This window comes from Dendronephthya gigantea, unplaced genomic scaffold, assembly GCF_004324835.1.
Source record: "Dendronephthya gigantea isolate DGI-Jeju-01 unplaced genomic scaffold, DenGig_1.0 000016F, whole genome shotgun sequence".
NCBI lineage: Eukaryota > Metazoa > Cnidaria > Anthozoa > Malacalcyonacea > Nephtheidae > Dendronephthya > Dendronephthya gigantea.
In genome coordinates, this window is record NW_021163026.1 from 2,371,630 (window position 1) to 2,395,205 (window position 23,576).

A 23,576-nucleotide genomic window follows, 5' to 3' on the forward strand; every position below is an offset into this window, starting at 1 on the left:
TCCTATGAAAGAGAAAATATAACGTAGAAATTGGTGGAGTTTTACTTCGTTTTATTGTAGTATATCGGACTTGGTTCTCTGTGTGCGATGTCAAAGCTACCGCCGTTAACAAACTTGCCTTCTTGGTCACGGAGCTCTTTAGAAAGACGGAAAGTTCAGAGGTCTATCACGAAAGATCCTGTCGTTTCTTCGAGCAGAAATCAAACTGAAAACCCTCCGGCGATCCGCAGAGATAGTGGATTAAAGTTATCTCATTCTGCGAAGACAGCAACGAATAGGATCGTGTCTGCGCCTTCTTCGCCTCAAGAAAAAGCAAGATCTCGAAGAGAGACGCAGTTGCAGAATAATCTCACCTTTTTACAAGAACAACATCAAGAAACTCTCACGAAATTACATGAGGAAATTGAGAAACTAAAAAGCGAAAACAAAGGTTTGGATTTGCGATAATGATCAAAATAGTATATTTGCATAAAGACTGAATTTCAAAATTGTCTCTGTTGTTAAATAACGAAAGCCCAACTATAATTCTTATTAAAGTAAACACAATATGTAGGAAGTTAAATTATTTAAAAGGAATTATCCTTAACAACCGCCTTCGGGTTTCAAAGTTTTTTGTTTTTACAGAATTAAATTTCAAGTTAATTGTGACAAGTGAAAATTCTACTCCTTCATCAGGTAAATAATTCCGATCAAAACGCTGTCTTCAGAATTAATACATCGTAAAGCAAACAGACTTTATCTGTTTGGCAGACAGCTGTACATGTGTCTTCGTAATTAAGGTTAACCTCACTTAACTTGCAAAAATGCAAACTTACATTAGTAGAATTAATAATTTATAGAAATGCCATCTCTCAAAAACATACTCAGAAACATTTGCGTCAATGAATAGAAAACGTTATTCAAGTTAGCCTGTAGATAGATAGGTTTTCAAACTTTACACTTTAAACCCCACCTCCCACTATATGCATTACATTCTCTTCCAAATGGGGCCTCCCTCCCTTCTATTATACGTGGATCTCCCTCTCCCCCACCAAATTTCTTAGGATTCCACCCTACCCACCTTTCATAAAGTTCCACCTCGCTTGTCTTCCTCATGGTACCCACTTCAACATTGTTCACATTTCCTCTGTCACGTTCTAACAGCATCAGGGTCAAAATCAAGAGCAAGTGGTAGTTACTACAGAAGCAAAATTAGACGACTTGAAAACGATATCAAAAACATAAAACTATCTTTGATTGAAGCTCAGAAACAAAACCTTGATTTATCCAAACGTTTAAACGAAAGGTGAGGAGAAAAAGCATAAAAATTACCGCCAATATTTGAGGCGGTTGTACGAAGCTCGTTCGTAACGATGGATAGGCTTAAAAAAGAGCCAGACTGCACATTTATCCCGGATGTGTTTTCTTTTGCTTATCCACCGTCAGAGCTTCCTACAACCGACCCTTGCGCAGTAAATATGCTTTATTTACTCTTTATCTTTCGGATTCCTTGCCTTATGCGCTGTTTTGTTTTCCATTGCCAGGGAATTATCGGGAAAACGCTATAAAACTCTGCCGCCAGTCTCGAGTCTCACAAATGCAAAGCTTAAAGGCAGCGAAAGTACACAGCAAGATGTGAAGGCGGCTTCCACCTCAAATAGCGGACCCAATTTAGCAAGTCGTGAGAGCATAGATCAGAATATAAACCATCTCAACTTGTTCAGTCCTGGAAAAACAACCGTACTTCAGGTAACGTTTGGTAAGAAAGGTGAAATATATGTTCAACCTCCCACTGGAACGCAGTCTAGATCACCAACGATGTCTGAATGCAAGGATATCATACATTATCTTGAGGATACTAACAAAAGACAAGGCCAAGAGGTAAGCAAATTGTCATGTTCTCAACAAATGCAATGTATTCTTCTCCTGATCCAAGGTCACCATTAAAACGAACGTCTTATGCTTTCGTAGCTAATCAAATTAAGAGAAGAAAAGAAGGAAGGAAATTACACTACAAAATTTTCACCAGATACTTACCTCGTTACAAAAACGTAAGTAGCTGTTCTTCCTAGAGGTCCACCAGTAAAGATAATCTCTTATTGATCCAGTGTTACTACAGGAGGAAACCTAAACTAAACTAACTTTATTTATACTGGATAGCTCTATCAGTTCTAAACTGTTCTTCCTAGAGGTCCAGTAAGGATCATCTCTTATTGATCCAGTGCTACTACAGGAGGAAACCTAAACTAAACTAACTTTATTCAGGAGGATTTAACCGAACGTAAACGAACCTCGTTCACATCTTGTTCTTCAACTTGTTTTTACTCGTTTTCCAGGCTGAACGGACGAGCCCACTATGACCAGAATAGCGTTATTCTCCCTGCTCTTCGTCCTGCGGGTTCAGGAAATGTGGCGGAACGTCGTCGTGGACAGCAAGCTGTGCTCCGAGGTCGCGGCAAGAGAGATATGAACTGTTAGGAACAATGTAGAACAACATATGATAATTGTGATCACACAATGTACTTTATGAAAACTTGTATATACACAAGTGTAGTATAGTCAAAATTGGCAAGATATTAAAACTTTTACTTGAAAATCTTGATTTATCTTTAGCTTTACCTTACAACTAATAGTTGAGTCTTGACCTCCAGGAAGAACAGTTTAGAACTGATAGAGTTATCCAGAATAAATAAAGTTAGTTTAGTTTAGGTTTCCTCCTGTAGTAACACTGGATCAATAAGAGATGATCCTTACTGGATCTCTAGGAAGAACAGTTTAGAACTGATAGAGCTATCCAGTATAAATAAAGTTAGTTTAGTTTAGGTTTCCTCCTGTAGTAACACTGAATCAATAAGAGAACGGTTAAAAAATGAGCAGTGGGCAATTTTACAACTCGAATGAATTTATTTCTTTTACTCTGTTACAAAATGATATCTACAAATGTTCAATATATATACATATTGTGATTGTGATAAATTTATACTGTTTTACATACATTTGGATAAAAACGAAGTGTATATTTTGGCTAATGTACATCATATTCGGGCATTCAAAGAGTATAAATATGAAAATATCGTTACACAATCAATAGATCATAAAAATTTCTGAATCAGAAATCAGATTCATTTTATATACAAGTATCATTCAGTCACAATATAAAGACCACGTCATTTGTTAGTGATTACTGTTAATAATAATGTAAATAACCTTGTATTCGTTAATTCTATTCACAAACTGCAAATGACCACCCGAAGGTAGAACAGAGCACTTTTAGTGCATAAAAGAGATGAGTGGAGCCGTCCGTTGGTTGGACCTTGTCGTTAAAGTTGAATGTATCATATGTGTTCAGTTGACCTATATTAATAGACCATGTGCCTGGACATAGCCCTTTGCTAACATTTAAAAATTATGGAAGTTAGTTTCTGAAATACAAATCTACGGGTCAGTCCTATGTCCTAAAACTAATTTTTCTTTCATTCTAAATCCGTCACAAATTGACGGCGTATTTAATTTTCCTTGAAAATTTACCTCTGCAGTCTCATTAGGAACATTAACAATCATTTTGTTTCATTTCAAACAGTTTCTTTGGAGAATCAGTGGTTAAGAATGCATGCTGGAATAGACGTGTGTATTGTGTGTGTGATCATTGAAAGATACTCTTCTGGATTCCTATTTTAATACTAAACTTGCTCAACAATTATTATAATTCATGGTAAAATTTTATCGAAATGGTTGTATTTAGCACGAAGAAGCTTGCAGATTTTTCAAATTCGCTAAGTATTCGCTTTTTAATTTCCTTCTCCCGGGGTCACCTCTGTTACCATGTCCATCTTGATACCTGGAACTGCTTGGAATACCAGAGATGACGTCAGAATCCACGCCATTCGCCTCCGTATCGAGCTCCATCGAGAACATCTCGTGAGATTCGTGGGTTTTTCCAACTGACTTCAAATCATCCGCAGATTTCGAATAGGTTTTGTTCAGATTACCTTCTTTACCCTGCGTGTACAGCGTCTTGCGAGATCCACGCGTGTTTTGAATAAGTGCGTGGAACGTCTCAACATCGTTTGGTCTGCGGTCCTTGTGGTCTGAGGGGTCATCAAAATCAACAACACTATCAAATGAAACAGTTCTCGATGGTCCAGACATGTACCTTTGACGACATAATTCATCATCAAGCTCGTGTTCTACGGCATTATCAAGTCCCCGGCGTAAATTACCTCTTCTTATCTGTGGCGATTTATCTACACCATTTGTTTCATCGTAATTACGTAATTTGCTAACGCCATTCTTATCGCCATGGGAACGGATCACGCCATTCTTATCGCCATTGGTAACGCTCGCAGCACCATTCTCACGCATAAGGTTAAAACTGCCGGGCGTCTTGTGGCCGGGGCTACTCACGGAGGTTGACGCCTCGGAGTCGAGCGAATCCGAAGTATCACGGAAATGCGTCGGGAACTGATACGAAGATCTGTCTATAACCGGAGATTTCGCCATCATAGCAGGTTTTTCCCAGAGTCCGTTCATCTGTCCGTCCATACGGATAGGACTGGAGACCATCGCTTGTCCGGTGAAGTTATTGGGCGTTAAAGGGCTCAGGGGACTTCCTGTTACCTCCAAAGGAACGAAGGTATTATTATTATTATTTGTAAACAGGGATAAGTCGCCAAATTTACGTCCATTTTTTCGAGTCAGGGTGGGAGTGGACACATCTTGTGAGGCACTGGATTTAGCATCGTGTTTCTTCTTCAATGAAAGCGCTCGGCTATCGGAATTTATTGGAATATCATCGGGAGTGTTCGGAAGGTCTTCGGAGATGTCTGGATCAACGCTTGACTCCTCCTGACACTTCTCAAGATCATCGAGAATTGATTCAATATCACTTACGTGACTCCTTCGTGAGCTTCCGTGATATGATCGTGCCTCGATCGTGCGCTCGGCACTCGTGTAACTAAAACTGGATATAGTTGAGACAGAACTCTTTAGACTGGAATCTGAACCCGAGCGACGTAGCGGAAACTCGCCGTTGAATTCAATATTGTCCGTACCAAGGCCACCTGAAACGAGAGAAATCTACATTTAGAAAGAGTTCAAGCACAAATAATAGTTCTATCAGTTCAAAACTGTTCTTCCTAGAGGTCCAGTAAGCATCATCTCTTATTGATCCAGTGTTACTACGGGAAGAAACCTAAACTAAACTAACTTTATTTATACTGAATAGCTCTATCAGTTCTAAACTGTTCTTCCTAGAGGTCCAGTGGGAATAATCTCTTATTGATCCAGTGTTACTAGTTCAGTTTAGGTTTCCAATAGTTGTAGTAACACTGGATGGATAAGAGATATACAGGACCTTCAAGTGGAAGTACATACCAGTTAATGTATTCAATGCTACGACAGAGCACTGCAAGACTCGACGACTGTTCATACCCCCGGATCGTAACATAACCTCATCCTTGCCAACACCAAGCAGATCAAATCCCATTGACGCAAGCAGCTCGTGACAGCCAATCATATGCCAGAGATTGAGCGGGAGTGGGACTTGAACATTGTTCAAACCTTTGGCAAAACTCGACAGCACCTGATTGAACTGAAAATTGGAAAGATGAGCAAAATAATTTAATACTAGAAGTCTGGTAAATGTGATAAAAAATATTCAAATATTTTACGAATAAATGGCAACGTACTAAATCTAAGAGGGCTCTGACAAGACTCGAACATGAAAGAACTTTTGATATTGCTTGTAGAGTTGTTGGACTCAAGCCTAAAATGATAAAAAAAGTTTCTTTAGGTAAAAGCAATCCCTTCACCAGATATACAGTGAAATAATATATGCTAAATTATACAGTCACCTACCGAGTAAGGATCGTAAAATGTCGCCACATTGTCGCAACTTTCCCCTCTCGTCTTTCAGTGGGAAAAACACAGCATCAGGTAAATTCTTTGCAGCTTTTCTGAAGCGAAATCCGGCCGCTGTGAGAACATCTCTCCAACCCTGGGCATCACCCAACTTGTGCGCTACGCTGGCTTCGGCTGTGTACATCAACGACGTGTTGTTGTTGAGAAGTCGATGGTTCGCTTTGTCAACCTGTTGCACAGAAAAGAATGTCTGTTTCAGAGAAACATTCAAGAAACCTTGACTTTAAACTAACTTTATTTATACTGGATAGTTCTATCAGTTCTAAACTGTTCTTCCTAGAGGTCCAGTAAGGATCATCTCTTATTGATCCAGTGTTACTACAGGAGGAAACGTAAGCTTTATGTGTAGGAATCAATCCTCACTGGAGAAGGATAAAATTGACCCTGAAACTTACCAGATGCAAGATAACTTTCAATGCTTCTCTGCAGTTTGCTGTCGAGTCAATCAGAACTACCAAAGCCTCACGCAACTGAACCGTCTTTTTGGAGACCTTCACATCTCGGCCGACCAACACGAAGCCAGCCCAGTTTGATGGATGATCAAACTCCTTGTTGCTTTCCACGAGCTTCACCGCGTGTGCGAGGGCACGACTCGCGCGCATCCCGCGCAGGAATCGCTTATAAAAGCCTTGAAGTAACAGCTGGTACGCAGGCTCGGGTACGGGCCAAAGAGAGACCAAGACACAGCTACATCCAGCCAATAGGAATGATCGTACTATACACAGCAAACCATCTAAGGACATTTTATTCCGGGTCTCGTTTTGTGCGCAACTCAAGACGATCATTTTTGCGGGGAACTTCATGTAAGATATTTCAGAAGCTGACAGAAGGAAGTCGGTTGGAGATGGCATAAAGTTCTCGTTACTACCAAAGTCCCTGTGTGAAATAAGCATAATGGTTCTCAACTGAAATTGGGTTGAACAGCAACTCAGAGAACGACAACCGGGAAAAAGAGACCCAGGGAAAAAGAGACCCAGGGAAAAAGAGACCCACGGAAAAAGAGACCCAGGGAAAGAGGCTGAAAAAACGATAAAAAGAATACAACACCTATTGTTTTCCTTGTTTGGCGCGAGGACTAGAGCTGAGTGTTTCCAGGATGTATTTGTCGCAAAGTGGATACACTCAGCCTCCTGTGCTTTTTTGCAAACGACATCCTTCGTCGCATCACTTCCAATAAGGGGCTTGGTACCGAACAAACTGCCAACCAGCTCTGCTTCGCTTTGGGTACTGGGGTTACAGCGATACTGATCGATAGACAGGGGTAATTGTGGATCTCCAACTACCAGTCTTGTTGTTTGGGATTTATGGTGGGTATTTGAGGTTAACATTAGTGCTCGTATCGAGGGAACGGTTAGGAGGGAGAATCGTTTATGAAGGTAATCCTTTGCATGACCGTGTAGCAAGGAGAATGGTACAAGATAGAGGTCTCCTTGAAGGACTAGGACGAGGTCGATCAAACTGCCATCGCTCTGTGGGGACCTGGGAAGAAATTCTTCAACTGGAGCTATCAGAGTTTCATACAAGACCTGGACTGGTAAGGCGGTGGTTACGTCTTTGTTTTGACGGACGCCATTTAGCTTTCGCAGGCCTGGGAAAGAGGAATGAATGAATGAATGATCAGCAATCACTACACAAACAACAGAACTAAAAGTTGTGCCACTTGGAAATACATAAATATACTGGAACTGTCATCGTCACGCGCTATGTGGAATGATAGCAAAGAAGAATACCTGAAGCATTGTCAAAATACCTTTTCTTAACAAGCTGTTCTTCAAATAGGACAGGGTAGAGGAGGGTGTTGAGGGTTGACTGTTGTTTTCACTGGAACAACGTGATCTCGGCTGGGAACTCGGACTTTCGAACGCAGGCTCATCAAGGTCGCTTCCAGATAGACTTGAAGACATCGTTGAGATGGAGCTACCGCAGGCCGGCTCTACGCCGATGTTCTCACGAATCTGTCCGATCAATCTTTCCAGCATTGACTCGGAGGTGGTCGACATACCGCTGTCCATATGAACCATAAGCTCAGGCATTTCATCCGAGAGTCTGAGTTCATGAAATTTCACAATGCCATGCTGAGGAACGATCAACCATATACACAGGTAGCCTAGGACCAGAGAATAACAAATGAAGTAGCCATTCTGTTTGTTGACAACTTCCATGATTTGATCATAACTTTCGAGTCGGATCCAGTCTTTCTCTTGCTGTCGCTCAATGCCTGGTCGGCGCAGTAAGAAGTCGATGAAGTCCTGAGCACGAGCTCTCTCGGCAATAACAAGAGCTTCTTCACGACGCCCGAGATCGATAAGCACTCGTTGTAGGACCTGTTGAAAGTAAAAAAGATGAAAAAATCACTGAACATGCGATGGCAGAAGTGCAGGTTTTCTACTTTGAAAATTACATCGAATTACTTTCTAAGTTTCTTAACTAAACCAATTTCAATAGGAAATACTGATAAAAATGGCAGAAATTAGTTGAGGGGTTCTTGGTTGTAACTTCCAAACGAAGCGCCTTCGCTGGAAACGTCTTCCTGACGTTGTTAAGATAATCGTAAATACTTGAAACATGCTCTTTTACCTGATAACAGAGCGCCTGTTGTTCATGCATGGCGAGTTGAAAACGTCCATCGCTGATCCCGGCGTCACGAAGTTTCTCGTAAAGTTCAATTGCTTGATACAACTGTTCGAGAGAAGAAAGGATGTCTTTCTTCGCGCACAGAGCGACGCCTAACCAATACCTTGAAAAAATATAGAATAAAGATGATAAACATCAATCCAAACTAACTTTATTTCTACTGGATAGCTCTATCAGTTCTAAACTGTTCTTCCTAGAGGTCCAATAAGGATCATCTCTTATTGATTCAGTGTTACTACAGGAGAAAACCTGAACTAAACTAACTTTATTTATCCTTTGAGATTCACTGGACACATTCATTAACAAATGATATCGCCAACCTTATAGTAGCCTCATCTTCACTTCGTCCCAGCGTCTCAGCGATCGTAAGACCTTGCTTGAAATAAGATATAGACTGTGCAAAATTGGCCATCAAATAATGATTCCTCCCCAGGCTACTGTAAGCATTCACCTTCCCCACACGGTCGCTCACTTGGGCAGCGATAGACAAGTGTTGCTCCTGGCATTCCGCCGCTTTCTTGTAATCTTGCATCAGTTCATAAACAAGACCAAGATTGCCAAATGCACGTGACTGCCTCATGCTGCTGTGAAGCTTATCCGCAAGTTTCAATTCATTCTCGTGATGGGAAAGCGCTGTAGTGTAGTCGCCCAACTTTGTATGAACCTAAAAAGAAAAGAGAAGATTTGTTATGAAAATACTTTTCTATTCACTGCATCAAGGCTAAGTCTCTCAAATCAAACGCAAGTCTCTCATATCAAAGGCAAGTCTCTCATATCAAACGCATGTCTCTCTCATCAAACGCAAGTCTCTCATATCAAAGGCAAGTCTCTCATATCAAACGCAAGTCTCTCATATCAAACGCAAGTCTCTCATATCAAACGCAAGTCTCTCATATCAAAGGCAAGTCTCTCATATCAAACGCAAGTCTCTCATATCAAACGCAAGCCTCTTCCAACGAGTTGCAAGAACACAGATTTTCTATCGACCAGCAACAAGATTGATCATTCAACTTGCATGTCTTTGCTTCAATTATGAGCGGTGAATTAAAATGGATACTTCTTCCATTTCAAACGATCTTACCTCTCCCAGCCCACATTCAGAATCACTCTCGCTTTCCAGGTCATGACATTCTTTCGCCAACTTCAGCTGCTGACCATAGCAAGCAGCAGCTTGTTCGAAGTTTCCCATAGTCCTGTGCAGGTTTCCCAACTCCCCGTACGCAGACCCCTTGGCTGATGACTCCGTCAGCTCGTGGGCGAAGACAAGACGGTTCTCGAAACAGAACAATGCTTGTTGTAGATTCCCCAGAGCTCTGAATACTTTACCAAGACCTTGGTATGCCTTATCTTGGTCATTAGAGGAACCCATCTTTTTGGCTGAATTCAGATATCCTTCGTACAGTCCACGTGCCTCGTCATGCTCTCCCAGCATGAACAAACACTCCGCTAAATTACCTCGTGCACGACCAAGCTCGATAGAGCCAGCTCCCACTCGTTCTAGGATCTCAATCTGAGTTCCAAAGTACACCCTCGCCTCTTGGTAAGCACCGCCGCTCAGCTTCGCCTGCCCTAAATTCCCGTAGGCTCGGGCCTGCAGGTGAGAATCTTTTACCCGGTCGGCGATGAGACGCTGCTCTGAAAAATACTCTATTGCCTCGTCAGTTCGTCCGGACGAAATACAATCGGTTCCAATATGATCAAGAGCTTTAAACAAGCCCTGTGTATCATCAATCTCACGACGAAATGCCAGCTCCTTTGAGTGACACACAAGAGCTTTGTCAACCTTCCCTAGCATCTTGTACGCATGCCCAAGAGAAGCATGAGCCTGCGATAAGGATCCCTTGTCTTTTAATTTATCCGCCATCTTAACTTGTTTCTCATAGTAACCGACAGCCTCGCGTATACGCTTAGTTTGTACATATAAATCCCCAATGTTCCCTAAAGCCCTACATTCACCCGTTGAGTACCCAATTTCGTGAGAAACTGTTTGGAAATTAGTCTGACACATCAGAGAATTCTGGAAATCTCCTAAATCTTTATAGACCAGCCCCAAATTACAATATGTCCTGGCAAGAGTATTCTTGTCATGTAGAGCTTGAGCTAGTTCAATATTTTGTTTGTAGAGCTCAACGGATTCTTCCAGATTGCCCAACGAGAAGTGAGCAAACGCCAAATTATGACACGCCTTATTTTCGCCTTTTTTATCGCCTGTTGATTGCGTGAGCTTCATATATTTCTCGTAAAATGCGACAGCCTTCTTGAAGCTTCCGCTTGAGCTGTAAAAATTTCCCAGATTGAAGAGCGCCACTCCTTCGTTGTAGGTGTCGCCATTGGCGCGAGAAATCGAGAGGTGCTGTTCGTAGTGTCGTCGCGCTTCCTCGGATTTTCCGAGTCCTTGATACGCCACCGCGAGGTTGCCATGGGTACATGCCTCAGAGATGGCGTCATTAACCTCCTTGGAGATAGCGAGCTCTTTTTCGTGGTATTTAATTGCTTGCTCGTATTTCTTCAACGCACAGTAGGCACAACCCATGTTTCCGTAAGCCTGTCCTTGCCCAGCACGGTCTCCGAACTCCTGACAAATAGCCAAGTGTACTTTATGTAGTTTCAAAGCATGTAAACACTCTCCCTGTTCCAGATAAATAATTCCCAAGCTCGAAAGGGCTCTCCCCTCCATGATTCTATCCTTCAGCTTCACCGCGACAGATTGTTGACGTTCGTAATATTTCAGAGCCTTGCCTAGGTTTCCTATGGAGCGATACGCGCTTCCAAGACCCGCGCAAGCCCGTGCCTCGAGGGAGGGATCCCCAAGAGTCTCTGCAAGCTTTAAAACCTGTCCGTGAAGCTTTGCTGCCTCGTGATGATTACCTTTCTGAATATAAGCACTTCCCAAATTGCTGTAAGCTAATGCGACTTCTTTATCATTATTCAAAGATTTCGCTAGGGTCAGCTGTTGTGCGTGGCATTCTATCGACTTATCGGTGTTGCCTGCGAGCAGGTGTACCGCACCAAGATGTCCCAATTCAAGGGTCTCGCCTAAAGGATCTTTGAGTTGCCTTTGAAAATCAATCGCCTTGCCATGACTTTCAATAGCATTGGGGTAGTCTGCTAAGGAGACATACACGTGTGCTATAGAGCTCAGAGCTGATGCAGCTGCCTTTTTGTTTTTATGCTTTGAAGCGACCATAAGTTGTGAACGATGTGAATTGAGCGCTTCGTCATGTTGTTTCATCGCGAAATAAGCGTTACCAAGGTTACCAAGAACTCTGCATTCGCCATCGTTGTCGCCCAATGAACGACAGATATCCAGATCTTCCTGCATTAGCTCAACGGAGCGCGAAAGATTGCCCACTTTCCAGTAAGCACTCGTCAGCGCCGAGATAACGGAGCCACGCATGCGTAGCCCAACAGTGCCGATTTTCAACGCATTCTCCAAGCACGTGATTGCGGGCTGGATGTGACCTGCATTAAGAAGTTCCTGCCCGATTATTGACACCACGACAAATGGATTTTGATCCATGCTCACTTGCTGAAGTCGACCGAATATTTTCTCGATGTTTTCTAAAATTAAAGATGGGATGTTAAATTGGATGGCTTCATAACATAGGAGATCCAATAAGAATGATTTATTCAGTGTTGATAACGGGAGAGAACTACAAGAATCTGGAATTAAAACATGATGACAGATGTGAAATCACGCATGCGAACAATTTATAATATTTCATATCCTAACCTTTCAAAGGCGACTTCAAAGCTGTATCGATGATTCCAGTCAATAGCTGCTGACTCTTCTGATCGTGGGCCAACGCAGACGCGAAGGCCGCAAGGGATTCGTGGTATTTCCCCATACACTGAAGAGCCACCGCTTGGCGGTAATGTGCCTGCAAGATAATAAAAATATTTCTTATTTGAAAGTTACTATATAAATTATATCATATTCTATTATACTACATTTCGTAGGAACAAAATGTATCACTTTCGGTTCAACAATTAACCATTAAAGTAAGTTTGTCGACACGTCTGGAACAATGGCCATGTAAGCACAAAGACATAACATCAGCTGTTTTAATATAGTGAAGCGTCCTTCGAGTCACTCGTTAGTTTTCCCACTTCAACGAGGAAAAGCATAGACACACACTTTACTCTTACCCTGCTATTTACGCCAAAAATATAGCCATTTAAAGGACTGCCTTCGGACTTTCTCGCGAAAGCATGCCGTTTCATTGTTGCTGAGTAACGGCTGACGCGAACACCGTTATTACTCTACGGCCGACTTTGCCGAATATAAATTTTCGTTGTAATTCCAATTGACTGTTTCAATATGTCAATGTGACGTTGCTTTCCTCACGTATTTTTTAACAGCAAAGAAGCACAGTTATAGCCAATGTACACAAAAGTTTAGTAAAGCAAGCAAATGAACGTTTAGACGACAGACGGCATTTGAATTGTCTCACTTATGATACAGCCTTGAAAATTAAAGCCTCGCGCGCTGCATTCTCCTCCAGGCGATGTAAAGGACGCAATACACTTGATAGAAGTGCCGTCTCTTCCTGTTTCATATTATACCAGAGCTTTAAACACTTTTACAACAAGAAGAACAAAGAGAATTGCTTGTATCTGGCGGCAACAGACAAGATGACACTTTAAATTTGGCGAACTTGCGAAATACATCATTTCTTTAACTCAGCTGTTAGTCAGACAGCCGCTCATCATTTCCAAATTACAACCAAACATTGTAACACAAGTTAAAGGCTAAAAGACGAGATTGTTGTGTGTCTTCTTCAAGCTTTGACGATTTTGTTGACCATTTGACCCTCGTTTGTTCTTTCAAGCAAATAGAAACTTAAGAATCCCGAAAGGGATTACATTCTGTCGACAAATTGTAAACAAAGCCATCCCCCTTGTTTGCGTAATGCCAAAACGTGTGATTCAATTCAAAAAAGATTTATTAATCCGGCTTTAAAATGAAGCGTTTATTTATGATCATTTCTCTGGCGGGAAACATGCGCTGAAGCTTACAGGGAAATGAAGGATGGAACAGAATTTGACTTCATCCTTCAATTTGTGTTCTCCAGAATCAGCCTATAGCGCCTGGTGGGATTTCATTACAAATATATTCATGAACATTTAAATGAAGGAAGGGATTAGAGTATGTGGGGAGCAGAGCTGGGATAAAGTGTCTGACACGTTTTGGCAAAAGATGAAGGAAAGCCGGTCGGAGATTGCATCAAAGATTGAAGATGCATTGAGCAGGTAGACAGATAAGGAGTGCGTGGTTAGGATAATATGCAGATTGTGATAAGAAGGGATGAAGGAGAGCTGCTCAGAGATATCATGGAATGAAAACAGCAGATGTGAGATATTGTACAGACGAGGGAAGCGAGGTTGAGATGATATTGCGGATGTAAGACCCAGAGATGAGGGAGAGCTGGTAAAAGGTATAAAGAGATGAAAAGATCAGAAGAAGATGAAGAAGAGGTAGGAGATATTTCAAAGGTGTTCTGGGAAACAAAGGTTGGATGATATTGAGGACGTTTAACAAGAGATGAAGAAGAGCCGATATAATAAACGATAGCGCCGAGTGAATTCAAAATAACCACACGTACGCATGAGTTTTGACCAGATACCATGTCAATACGTAGTTACGTTTCAATATTGCAATCGATGAAGTGATCTTTCACAAAGATTGCCTGTGAAATTGAGTGGAATGTAAGCACCACTTGAAAACGAAATCTTGAATGTCAAAGTGATCTCTGTAAAAATAGTTGCTCGACTCTTAAACCTATCTTAGCTAAAGATTTCGCAATTCCTTGTACTCAATATAACGTCAGAGATGATGCAATTCACTTAGCTTTAACTAACTTAACTTTTTCATGCATAAAACGCCTTTGATGAATACTATGAAAAATCAAATTCCATCTTGACGAAATTTATCCAATTATCATATTAAAATCTCATGAGAGGGTGTTCTACCATAAACATTTGATCCGTATTAATATTAGTATCTCACTTTCTTTCAAACTTCTTGTGGTAATACTGGACCAATATCACGTACTTGAAAAACCATAACAGTGCATAAACAAACCACTTTAAAACTAGTTGTCGACTTATGAGGCACCTATCAGCTTATGATTGTTTTCAGGAAATAATTGCAAGCACGTAATAGCCAATTCTTTAACCTCTATATCCTTCCTTTATCCCTCAACACTAGTTTGTGCACATAAATCATTCGCGTGGCAATTTAATATATTTGTCCACACTTTTCAAAGTGTTAAGTATTATTCCGTCCTCGCATTGTATAAATCATGCTTGCTGACACAACGCTAACCTTCCTCGTCTTGTAGAGTTATAGTTTGAAAACGAGTGGGAGAAATATTAGCCATTCTGTAATAAGAGGATGAAATGCCTTGATCATATAAAGGAAACACCTGTTTATAAAATCAACCGATATTGTAATAAAGCTCGTTCTCGCTTGAAAGAAAGATGAACTCTGTGGCTTGCTTGGACGTTAGTTCAGCCACAGAAAGCAACATACTTCGCCCTAGGCTTTGGTTAGGATAGTAATTGTTATAAGTAAAACTAATAGTTAACATTAAAGTTACATTTACGCACAAACTGTTGCAGTTTCATAGCTATTAGTTGAACAGCGAAATAAGCAAAAATCATCATGGTTTGCATCTGCTAAATCTATCCACGAGATTGTCGAGAGTATTTCGATCATTCCTGACGTAAACAGACTAATATAATTAAGATAACCAGAATTTGAGCATAAGTATCCATAACTCACCACTGGAAATGTCCCAAAATGTTATAACATGCAATGTGAGTACTCTCAAGTGAAATTTTGATCCTTGTTTAAAAGATATTTCAATAGGATGCGTTGAAATCCTTCTCCAATGCGTTAATCTAATCGCTTCTTTCTCAACGCCCCAAAAAGGTCAAAGCGTTGCCTGGTTTCCATCGATGCTGTCGACAGATTGTGTGTCAAAGATGATTTGATAAGAGGCCAATGTGGCGTGAAATAAAGTCACCGTTGATGGGTGGAAAACCTTTTGGCCAGACATGGAGTATTTTTAACATTTTGTGTGACGTAAGCCAGCAATGAAGAGGAAATATTTCATGAAGATTTATAAGCGGAAGCATGGAAATGACTCTTCATTTCAGTCAGGGTCTGAACTACCAATGGATACAGCTTTGTTTGATTCAAAAACCATGCATTACCAGCAGACAATTTGATAAAATACAAGAAAAAACTCCGAAGAATAACATCTTGTAAGACGCGAGGTATAGACGATTTGACATAATTTTACGGTGATATTTGACTGATTTGACAAGGATTTTGAAATACCTTGGTGGTCTTTGAAAGGTGGTCATTGAAAGGTGGTCTTTGAAAAGCTTTTATCTTGAGTTTACAAGACGCTATTCTTCTGAGTATTTTTTTCTTGTCTACTTGATTCATTCAAAAAGGTTGATAATGATAGAAGCTCTTTCGACTGACAACGTATGATTCATATCAAAGCAGTTATGATGGAAGAGCTAGTGTAGTCTTGTCCAAACCTATCCTGTCAGTAGTCACCTCGAAGAAACCGGAGTAGAAAGCCACGCCTTTCCTTTGTGAGACTTCAGAGAATCAAAATCACGAGACTTGGAAAAAGACACTTTCACATACAGAATGAAACACAAGAGATCCACCACCATCACAGGCGAGTACCTGGAGGAAAACAAGAGTACCTAGAGAGATAGTGAGGCACCTCGAGGGAAGCTGAGACACCGAAAAGTACCCAAAGAGAACTGAAAGACAAAGTTGGAAAACAGAGGATTCACACACGCTTCTGAGGTCGGGTGTAGGTGGGGAAACCCGGAGTTTGATATTCGAAGAAGCTTCAACGATGTTACACAGTTTACTGGGGGAAGAACAATTTCAAATTTTTTTAAAGTTTCTGCATTCCTGAAATATACCACAATATGGCGTCGGGCTTATCATTTTACATGAACAAAAAGTCATAGACCATTCATCTGACTTACATAATATACATATTAATTGATTTAAGTGGCTATAGTGTAAATCTATCTTGCTGAGAAACCTAATAATAATTTAATTAGCGTCGTCAGAAAATGTTCAAAAAATTAATCGCAATAAAAATTGATTGAATACATATGACGCCTTGCGTTATGTCTTGGATATAAATTGATTTATTGCACTAAAAACAGTTTGCAATATGACAATATTGACTCGATTTGTAATTAATATTTCTTCAATATATGCTGGTTAGTGTATTATACCACAGCACAGGGGTCCAGGTTGTGTTCTAGAATGAACTATCGTGCTTCACTAACTCGCCGTTCTGAACTACACTGTCACAGTACTTGAAAAAAAAACACTAAATCATTTCATAAGCTGGTATTTAAGTTCCTAGCATAGCTGTTGGAACAAGAAGGGTGTGGATATTTTCTTCTTCGTGTATTCCAGAGTAATCCACAGCTCATTGGTTATAAATGATATATTCGCTTGTCATAACTATACAACCCCTGCTGTCTGAGATCAAATCGATTTACCAAAAGTTATCGGTAAACTAAACCATTGTATTCAAAATAACATCCCGCACAGTTGTAAAAAAATGCACGCAATTGCAATGTAAAAAACGTCTTCAATCACTTAATTATCAAAAATGGCGACATGCGATATCCAGTAAAGTTTATTACAATCTATTATTTTCATCAAACTATTTTGTGTATTTCGCTCAATTAATTTACCATTTTAATAAAAATAATTTTTGTATCGTGCTAAGGATGCTGGGGGTCCCATCATGCATTGCATATTTTAAACAATTGTTTATTTCATTATCTCTAAACAAACCATATTAGGGCAGACAAAAGACGCAAACTGAGATAACTATGTTGTCAATTTTGTATGTCGATGTTTATTCAAAGCGTTTCCTTTTACTTTGTGAAGCTAATCTGCCTTTCCGTGACCGAAAGTTTGTTTATTTTCCATTAGGCAACAAAATATTTAGGTGATCATGGATATTTGAGAGAAGGAGATCTTAAAACTGTACTTTCCTAAACATGTGGATGAGGTTAAATGATAATTAACTTCATGTTAGAGGAGTCAAACTCAGGCAAAAGTCATATGAAAAATATATCCACACCCCTGCAACACCAGAACCCAGAGATCTATAGGAAATACAATATATACTGCTCTGATGAAAAGTGAAAACACTCTCATCTCCATGAATTAGTCATTTGAGCTTTTAAAGATTTTAAAATGTTTGCCTTGCAAGGATTATCTTCCGTGAATATTTTAATGAAGTCTTTTAGCTTGTTGCTTTTTCCTAATGGTTTGCCAGTCGATTACAGAATACTATAAGTATATTGTTGTTTTGGTTCCTCGCTTTTTGTAATAAAGTCTCGGCAATCCAGAGCGTGTCATCACGTGTCCTTTCATACCTCGCCGTTCTTAACAGGAGGGCCTTCGGGGTCAGAGTGATTAAGACATTTGTCTCCCCATTTGTGTCTTTCGTTTGTTTCTGATTATGAATTTACTTCATTTGAATGTGAAAAAGGCAAACGATATTATTTTTACCATGATGAAACAGCGGCTCGAAGGAAGTTTTCTAGACGCCAAATTGGGCAAGAAGTTCACTCGTTTATCTTATAAATTTCTCCAAGTAGCTTGTAGCAAAAAACTAACCGAATAAAAGCCCCCTTTCAGTAAATCAGAAGTGATAAGACGTAACGCACTGTCATGCAGTAAAATATTAGCTTAACTTATGGGAGACGACAAGGAAACCAAGGAGATTAAGTGCTGAACTAATGCCAAGGCATATTGGACACACAAGACTGCACACTGGGTTACAAAATAACACTAAACATCAAACGGATATTCGACATTTACCAAAACACGAACGAACACCTGCCTTTCAAAATGTCGCCTCTTCTAAAATAGCATCAATATGGTTCAGCCCAGTTTATTTGATCATGCAGCTTGACCACACCCCCAGAGTCAAGAACAAAACCAAGCCGCGAAGCTTAATAATATCAACGCTTGTTTCACGAGTTATGTTCTAAATTGGTACTTATATAAAAGTGTGTATTTTCATACGTGTCATGCGGGGAAAAAGCAATTAATGGACAACACACAAGAATAATTTGTGTAACTATTTTCTCAAGCTGGGTGCTCGCTGCTGGATGTTAAATAGTTATAAACTGAGACTGCTGTCTAATAGTCTAATGATCAATACAGATCCATGAAATGATTTGGCAATCAATACATGAGAACAATATTTATATAAGAAACAGAATCTCTTATTGATCCAGTGTAATACAGGAGGAAAACTAAACTAAACTAACTTTATTTACCCTGGATAACTCTATCAGTTCTAAACTATTCTTCCTAGAGGTGCAGTAAGGATCATCTCTTATTGATCCAGTGTTACTACAGGAGGAAACCTAAACTAAATTAACTTTATACTGGATAGCTTTATCAGTTCTAAACTGTTCTTCCTAGAGGTCGAATAAGGATGATCATCTCTTATTGATCCAGTGTTACTACAGCCCTGGCTTCAACTATATTTATATCATCTCATATTGATCGAATGTTGTTACTACAGGAGGATCCTTTATAAACTAACTTTATTTATACTGGATAGCTCTATCAGTTCTAAACTGTTCTTCCTAGAGGTCCAGAGGTCCAGGATCAACGCTTAAATAAACAATGTTGCCTCATGAGGAAACCTAAACTAACTATATTTACATTGGATAGCTCTATCAGATCACTGATCTTCTCAGAGGTCCAGTAATACGGTCTTATCGATCTTGTAGTGCTACAGGAGGTAACCTAAACTAATTTTATTTATACTGGAGATAACTTTGTCATTTCGAATCTGTTCTTATTATATAGAGCTCCAGTAACAGATATCTTTATATTGATCTACATTGTCACCACGGGTGGGGAAAATATAAACTAAACTAACTTTATTTAAACTTACTGGACAACTTGATAACTTCTAAACTGTCCCTCTTAGACATACATAGCAACCATTTGAATTAATCTGCATGCGTGCACTGCATCACAATGAACCATCTCTTGCGAACCATATTAAATCCTGTTTGCGTTGAAGAAAGCTAAAACTATTTCTATATATACACAGGCGTTGGACAAATCTGTCACTTCTCAAGTGCTTCTTTTTAAATGATTTGAAGGAAATGATTAAGCCGAACGAATGTTCTTTCAGAGTTATAGTGGATAACTTTTTGAAGCCCTACAGTGTGATGACATGGGTTGGACAAATTAACCACACTTATCATGTATAAGTTTACATATAGTTGACACTACACATGGAAAATATTAACAGGATTAGACACAACAAGTCGTCTGCGGACTCCTAAATTTTAGAGATTAGTACTTTACGCTATGCCACCTTCAACAAGCTGTTTGCCTCATTCTACAGGAAACTCATTGGCTACTTTTGTACTTCTCCATTATCATAAGGTGAATGTAAGATCGTCCATATAGACAGAACCATTAGCAAACTTTTGTACGATGTTTTGTACAGACATAGACGCAGTGTCGAATAATTTAATTATAGTTTAGTTGTAAGAATTGAATGTACACAGGAGGAAGAAACTACCTATGACTCAGATTTAACTTCCCAACCCCTTGGAAGATCTACCTATGAATCTTTTGTGTGTCTTTTACGGTAATCGAAACACGAAGATTATACTCAGACAAAATAGTTCCTAAGCCAAGGGGCAGATTACAAGGACCGGCCAGTCCCATTCTACCGGGCTGGCTTCCTTTATAGTCAATTTGAACGTTTCGATTATATTCAACCGGACCAGTTCGGCTTGCCGGGTCTATGTATTCGGCCCTAAACGGCATGGACACAAAGGAGTTACATAACCCAACATATTGATATCTATGTTTTCTATCGCACGCGTGTGACCTTGACAACTCAATCAATATAGAAAATGTGTTTTTGTTGTGTTTTACCCACAGAGATATTACCACACAGGTCCGAGCTAAGTCGTATATTGACACCTCCATACGTTATGCCCATCATAGGAAAAAAAAGTTGAATGCTGTCTGATTTTATCAGCTAAATTCACAGACATGCAATCACGGAGGCCCACTTGAAATAAACGCGTACGAACACTTTAGATAACTTTCTGAAATATTGCTTATTTTACAAGCTTTACAAGGGTTTTTCACGGGAAGATGATTTATGATGGTAGAACGCAGCGACCGTGGAGGAAGTCGTCAAATAACGTCGCGGGAAAATCGGATTAAAATGGAAAAGTTATAGGATTCCTCAACGGGGTGTTGGCAATTTTTGAGAGAGAAAAGCAGGAAAGAATCGCTAACTCACAGAGCATGAAACGATTTTATAATATCACGACTATTTCACCAAGATTTTGACCGAAAATCTCAAAGTATGGTATAAGGAATTGTTTCAAAGTATATATATATATATAGCATGTTGTAAAAAGACACTAAAATAACATTTAGAATTCTTTTATCTTCTTGAGGCATTTAAATAAACATATCACGAACACAACAACAGCTTTTTTATATCAGATTTTCAAAGCTATTTTGCCTCAAGACGGTAGAGTTTCGAATACATTTGAAGTTACAATTTAGTTACATTTTGTTAGGATGATATAGAAGCGTGCGAGTCACGCAAAATATTTGCTCTACAGCAGGTTTTAATTGAGTTTAGAATTACCAAGTCTGATGAATGACTACAAGAGACATCCTCATTTTAACTTTGCAATCTATAGAGAGCTGCGTAATCTCAATTCTGAAGGATTGTCCGATAAAATGCATGTTAATAAACCTTATCAGCAATCACCACAAAATTGTTAACCTTTTATTCGGCGAAAGTAATTTACACTACAATGGTCCCTTTATAATGTTCTCTTTACATCAACCATAAGAAGAAAACCTAGCTCGTATCGTCTTTTAGCATGTGAAATGAAATCATCAGCGAAACGTTTGTGAGATCAGGTTAATATAGCCTTAGGATATATTCAAATATTTTCCCAAAGACCTTTTAGTATACTAGATATACTAAAAGCCCTTCGGGAAAATATCTTTCTACATTAAAATGTAAGCAAAGCGTAAAAACTCTCATTAGTAGGTGCTTTGAAAACCGGACATTGTGAAGTAATAAACGATAATATGAATATATAGATTATAGTGTGTACGTAGTAATATCAAAGCTCGATAACGCTCCAAACGAGGCGTATGAACAAATCACTTTAAAATCGTTTTAAGATTGTTCTAAGAGGTTCTAATTGTGTTTAGAACATCCTAGTTTCGTTCTAATTGAATTTAGAACGCTCTGAGTGCCTTTTGAAACACTCGGTTCTGTTCTAATTACTTCAAATATGTTCTTCGAACACAGCAATAACATTCTATTCGTGATTCACGTTTATACTATTCTATGAATGCGAACATTCATTTCGAAACAAGCGCGAATGTACAAAGAATTTCCTGTTTGGAATCACTTGCAGAGTTTAAATCTCCGATACACAAAGACTGTATAAGCTTTCGCCATAAGCTGATCGAATATAAAGGCCTCATATTAACGTGAGCATACATGTTTTATGAAAACTAAAGGTCATATTGACTTTAGGTTTACACTGGGAAATGTACAGCGATGCCAAGACTAACTGCTGAAGTCGCGGCAAGTCATGAATTTGTTGTTCAGGACAGATGGTATTACCTAAAACCACAATTATCCGCGTTTTTTCTGCCAATACATACAAATACCAGTAGGCTGGTCTTAAAACGGAGCCAAATCTCAAATCTGTTTCTAATAAAATCTCCGACGACACAATCCGGCTAATAAAATAACAAATACCGCGCAATTATTGAACGTTTCCGATTCGCACAAGAGAGTCTTTTTAAAGTTTGTTTAAAATACCCTCGGAATTAAGCGTTTTCAATTAAAAATGTAGATCACAAGGTAACAAGATATAAACATATAACGAATTAACGTGAAATTGTCGTACCTTTGGCCAATTAGGCTTTAGTTCTGCGGCTTTCTTTCCATCTTCAAGTGCTAGTTCATACTGTTTCGTTCTCATATATACTGCTGAGCGATTCGTGTAGAAGACATGGTTACGAGGATCTAATGATATAGCCTCAGTGTATAGCAACGATGCTTCATCGAAATCGCCTCTTTGGCAAGCTTGCGTTGCCAGTTTACCCTTCTCGAGGGAAAGCTCTCGTTTCGACGCTGATTCAATTTGTACAGCCATATTTTAGAGCTTATCTGTCTACAACAGCGCAAAGACACTTTGAGCATGATTTATAGGTCTCTTTCCCATATCTTCATTTTGCCTGAAGCGGTTGCAAATGTCCAATATACAAATACAGGCCCTAAAAACAAACACAAAATTCAACTCATATTATTGTAATCCTCTCACGCAAATGAATTCTTCAAACGAGACTATTTTCGTCTCCTTAAACTATTTAAGATATACCGATATACTATCCACTACAATGGAACTTCCGTCCGTAAAAAAGACACCCAATGGAGACCATTTCAATAGGGAAAAATCGTACAGTGAACGTGCTAAAACACAAATAAATTCACGTCGCACCTCCGGGATTTCAAAGTTTACAGTTCGTCGTATTTTACAATAAATGTTCGTTTCAAGCGCCTTTAATGACTTCGTTTATCGCCCAAGTGGTATATTTAGCCAATGATCCACAATAAAAGAACGGAAGTCACTTGAAATCCATATACTAGACCAGAAAACCAAAACACTTTGAAAAATTTATAAACAATGACATTGGCAATGATTGAATTCAGGAATTTGCCTAAAGGCCACGGAAATTGACGACAAGATCCGATCACAACTTCCGAACAGTGTTTCCGATTTCCGACGACCGATCACATTTCCCCACAATCCTTTGCCCGGCGAAATTTCTATTTCCATTTCAAAGAACCGCTTTTCATTTTATCGCGCTTCTCATTTCTAAATGCTTCCACTTTTTAGAAATTTCAGTGGAGTTACCGCTACCTGTTACATCG

The 23,576-nt window shown here is 39.5% G+C and overlaps 2 protein-coding genes across 2 annotated transcripts; one reads left to right on the forward strand and one right to left on the reverse strand.

Moving 5' to 3' along the window:
• The first annotated feature begins 17 nt into the window (after nucleotides 1–17).
• Nucleotides 18–2,590, forward strand: LOC114520418. The gene is made up of 6 exons (XM_028540674.1): nucleotides 18–430; nucleotides 625–675; nucleotides 1,144–1,285; nucleotides 1,524–1,860; nucleotides 1,951–2,030; nucleotides 2,316–2,590. Exons 1-6 carry the CDS (start codon nucleotides 88–90, stop codon nucleotides 2,455–2,457), a joined length of 1,095 nt encoding a protein of 364 aa, XP_028396475.1. The 5' UTR covers nucleotides 18–87; the 3' UTR covers nucleotides 2,458–2,590.
• Nucleotides 2,591–2,878: 288 nt separating this feature from the next.
• On the reverse strand, nucleotides 2,879–23,388 carry LOC114520352 (tetratricopeptide repeat protein 28-like). The gene is made up of 13 exons (XM_028540601.1): nucleotides 23,143–23,388; nucleotides 22,549–22,918; nucleotides 12,266–12,413; nucleotides 9,614–12,093; nucleotides 8,853–9,196; nucleotides 8,476–8,635; nucleotides 7,649–8,222; nucleotides 6,946–7,486; nucleotides 6,294–6,774; nucleotides 5,836–6,067; nucleotides 5,667–5,743; nucleotides 5,353–5,569; nucleotides 2,879–5,039 (listed from the first exon to the last, which is right to left on the reverse strand). Exons 2-13 carry the CDS (start codon nucleotides 22,795–22,797, stop codon nucleotides 3,718–3,720), a joined length of 6,825 nt encoding a protein of 2,274 aa, XP_028396402.1. The 5' UTR covers nucleotides 22,798–22,918; nucleotides 23,143–23,388; the 3' UTR covers nucleotides 2,879–3,717.
• Between the last annotated feature and the right edge of the window lie 188 nt (nucleotides 23,389–23,576).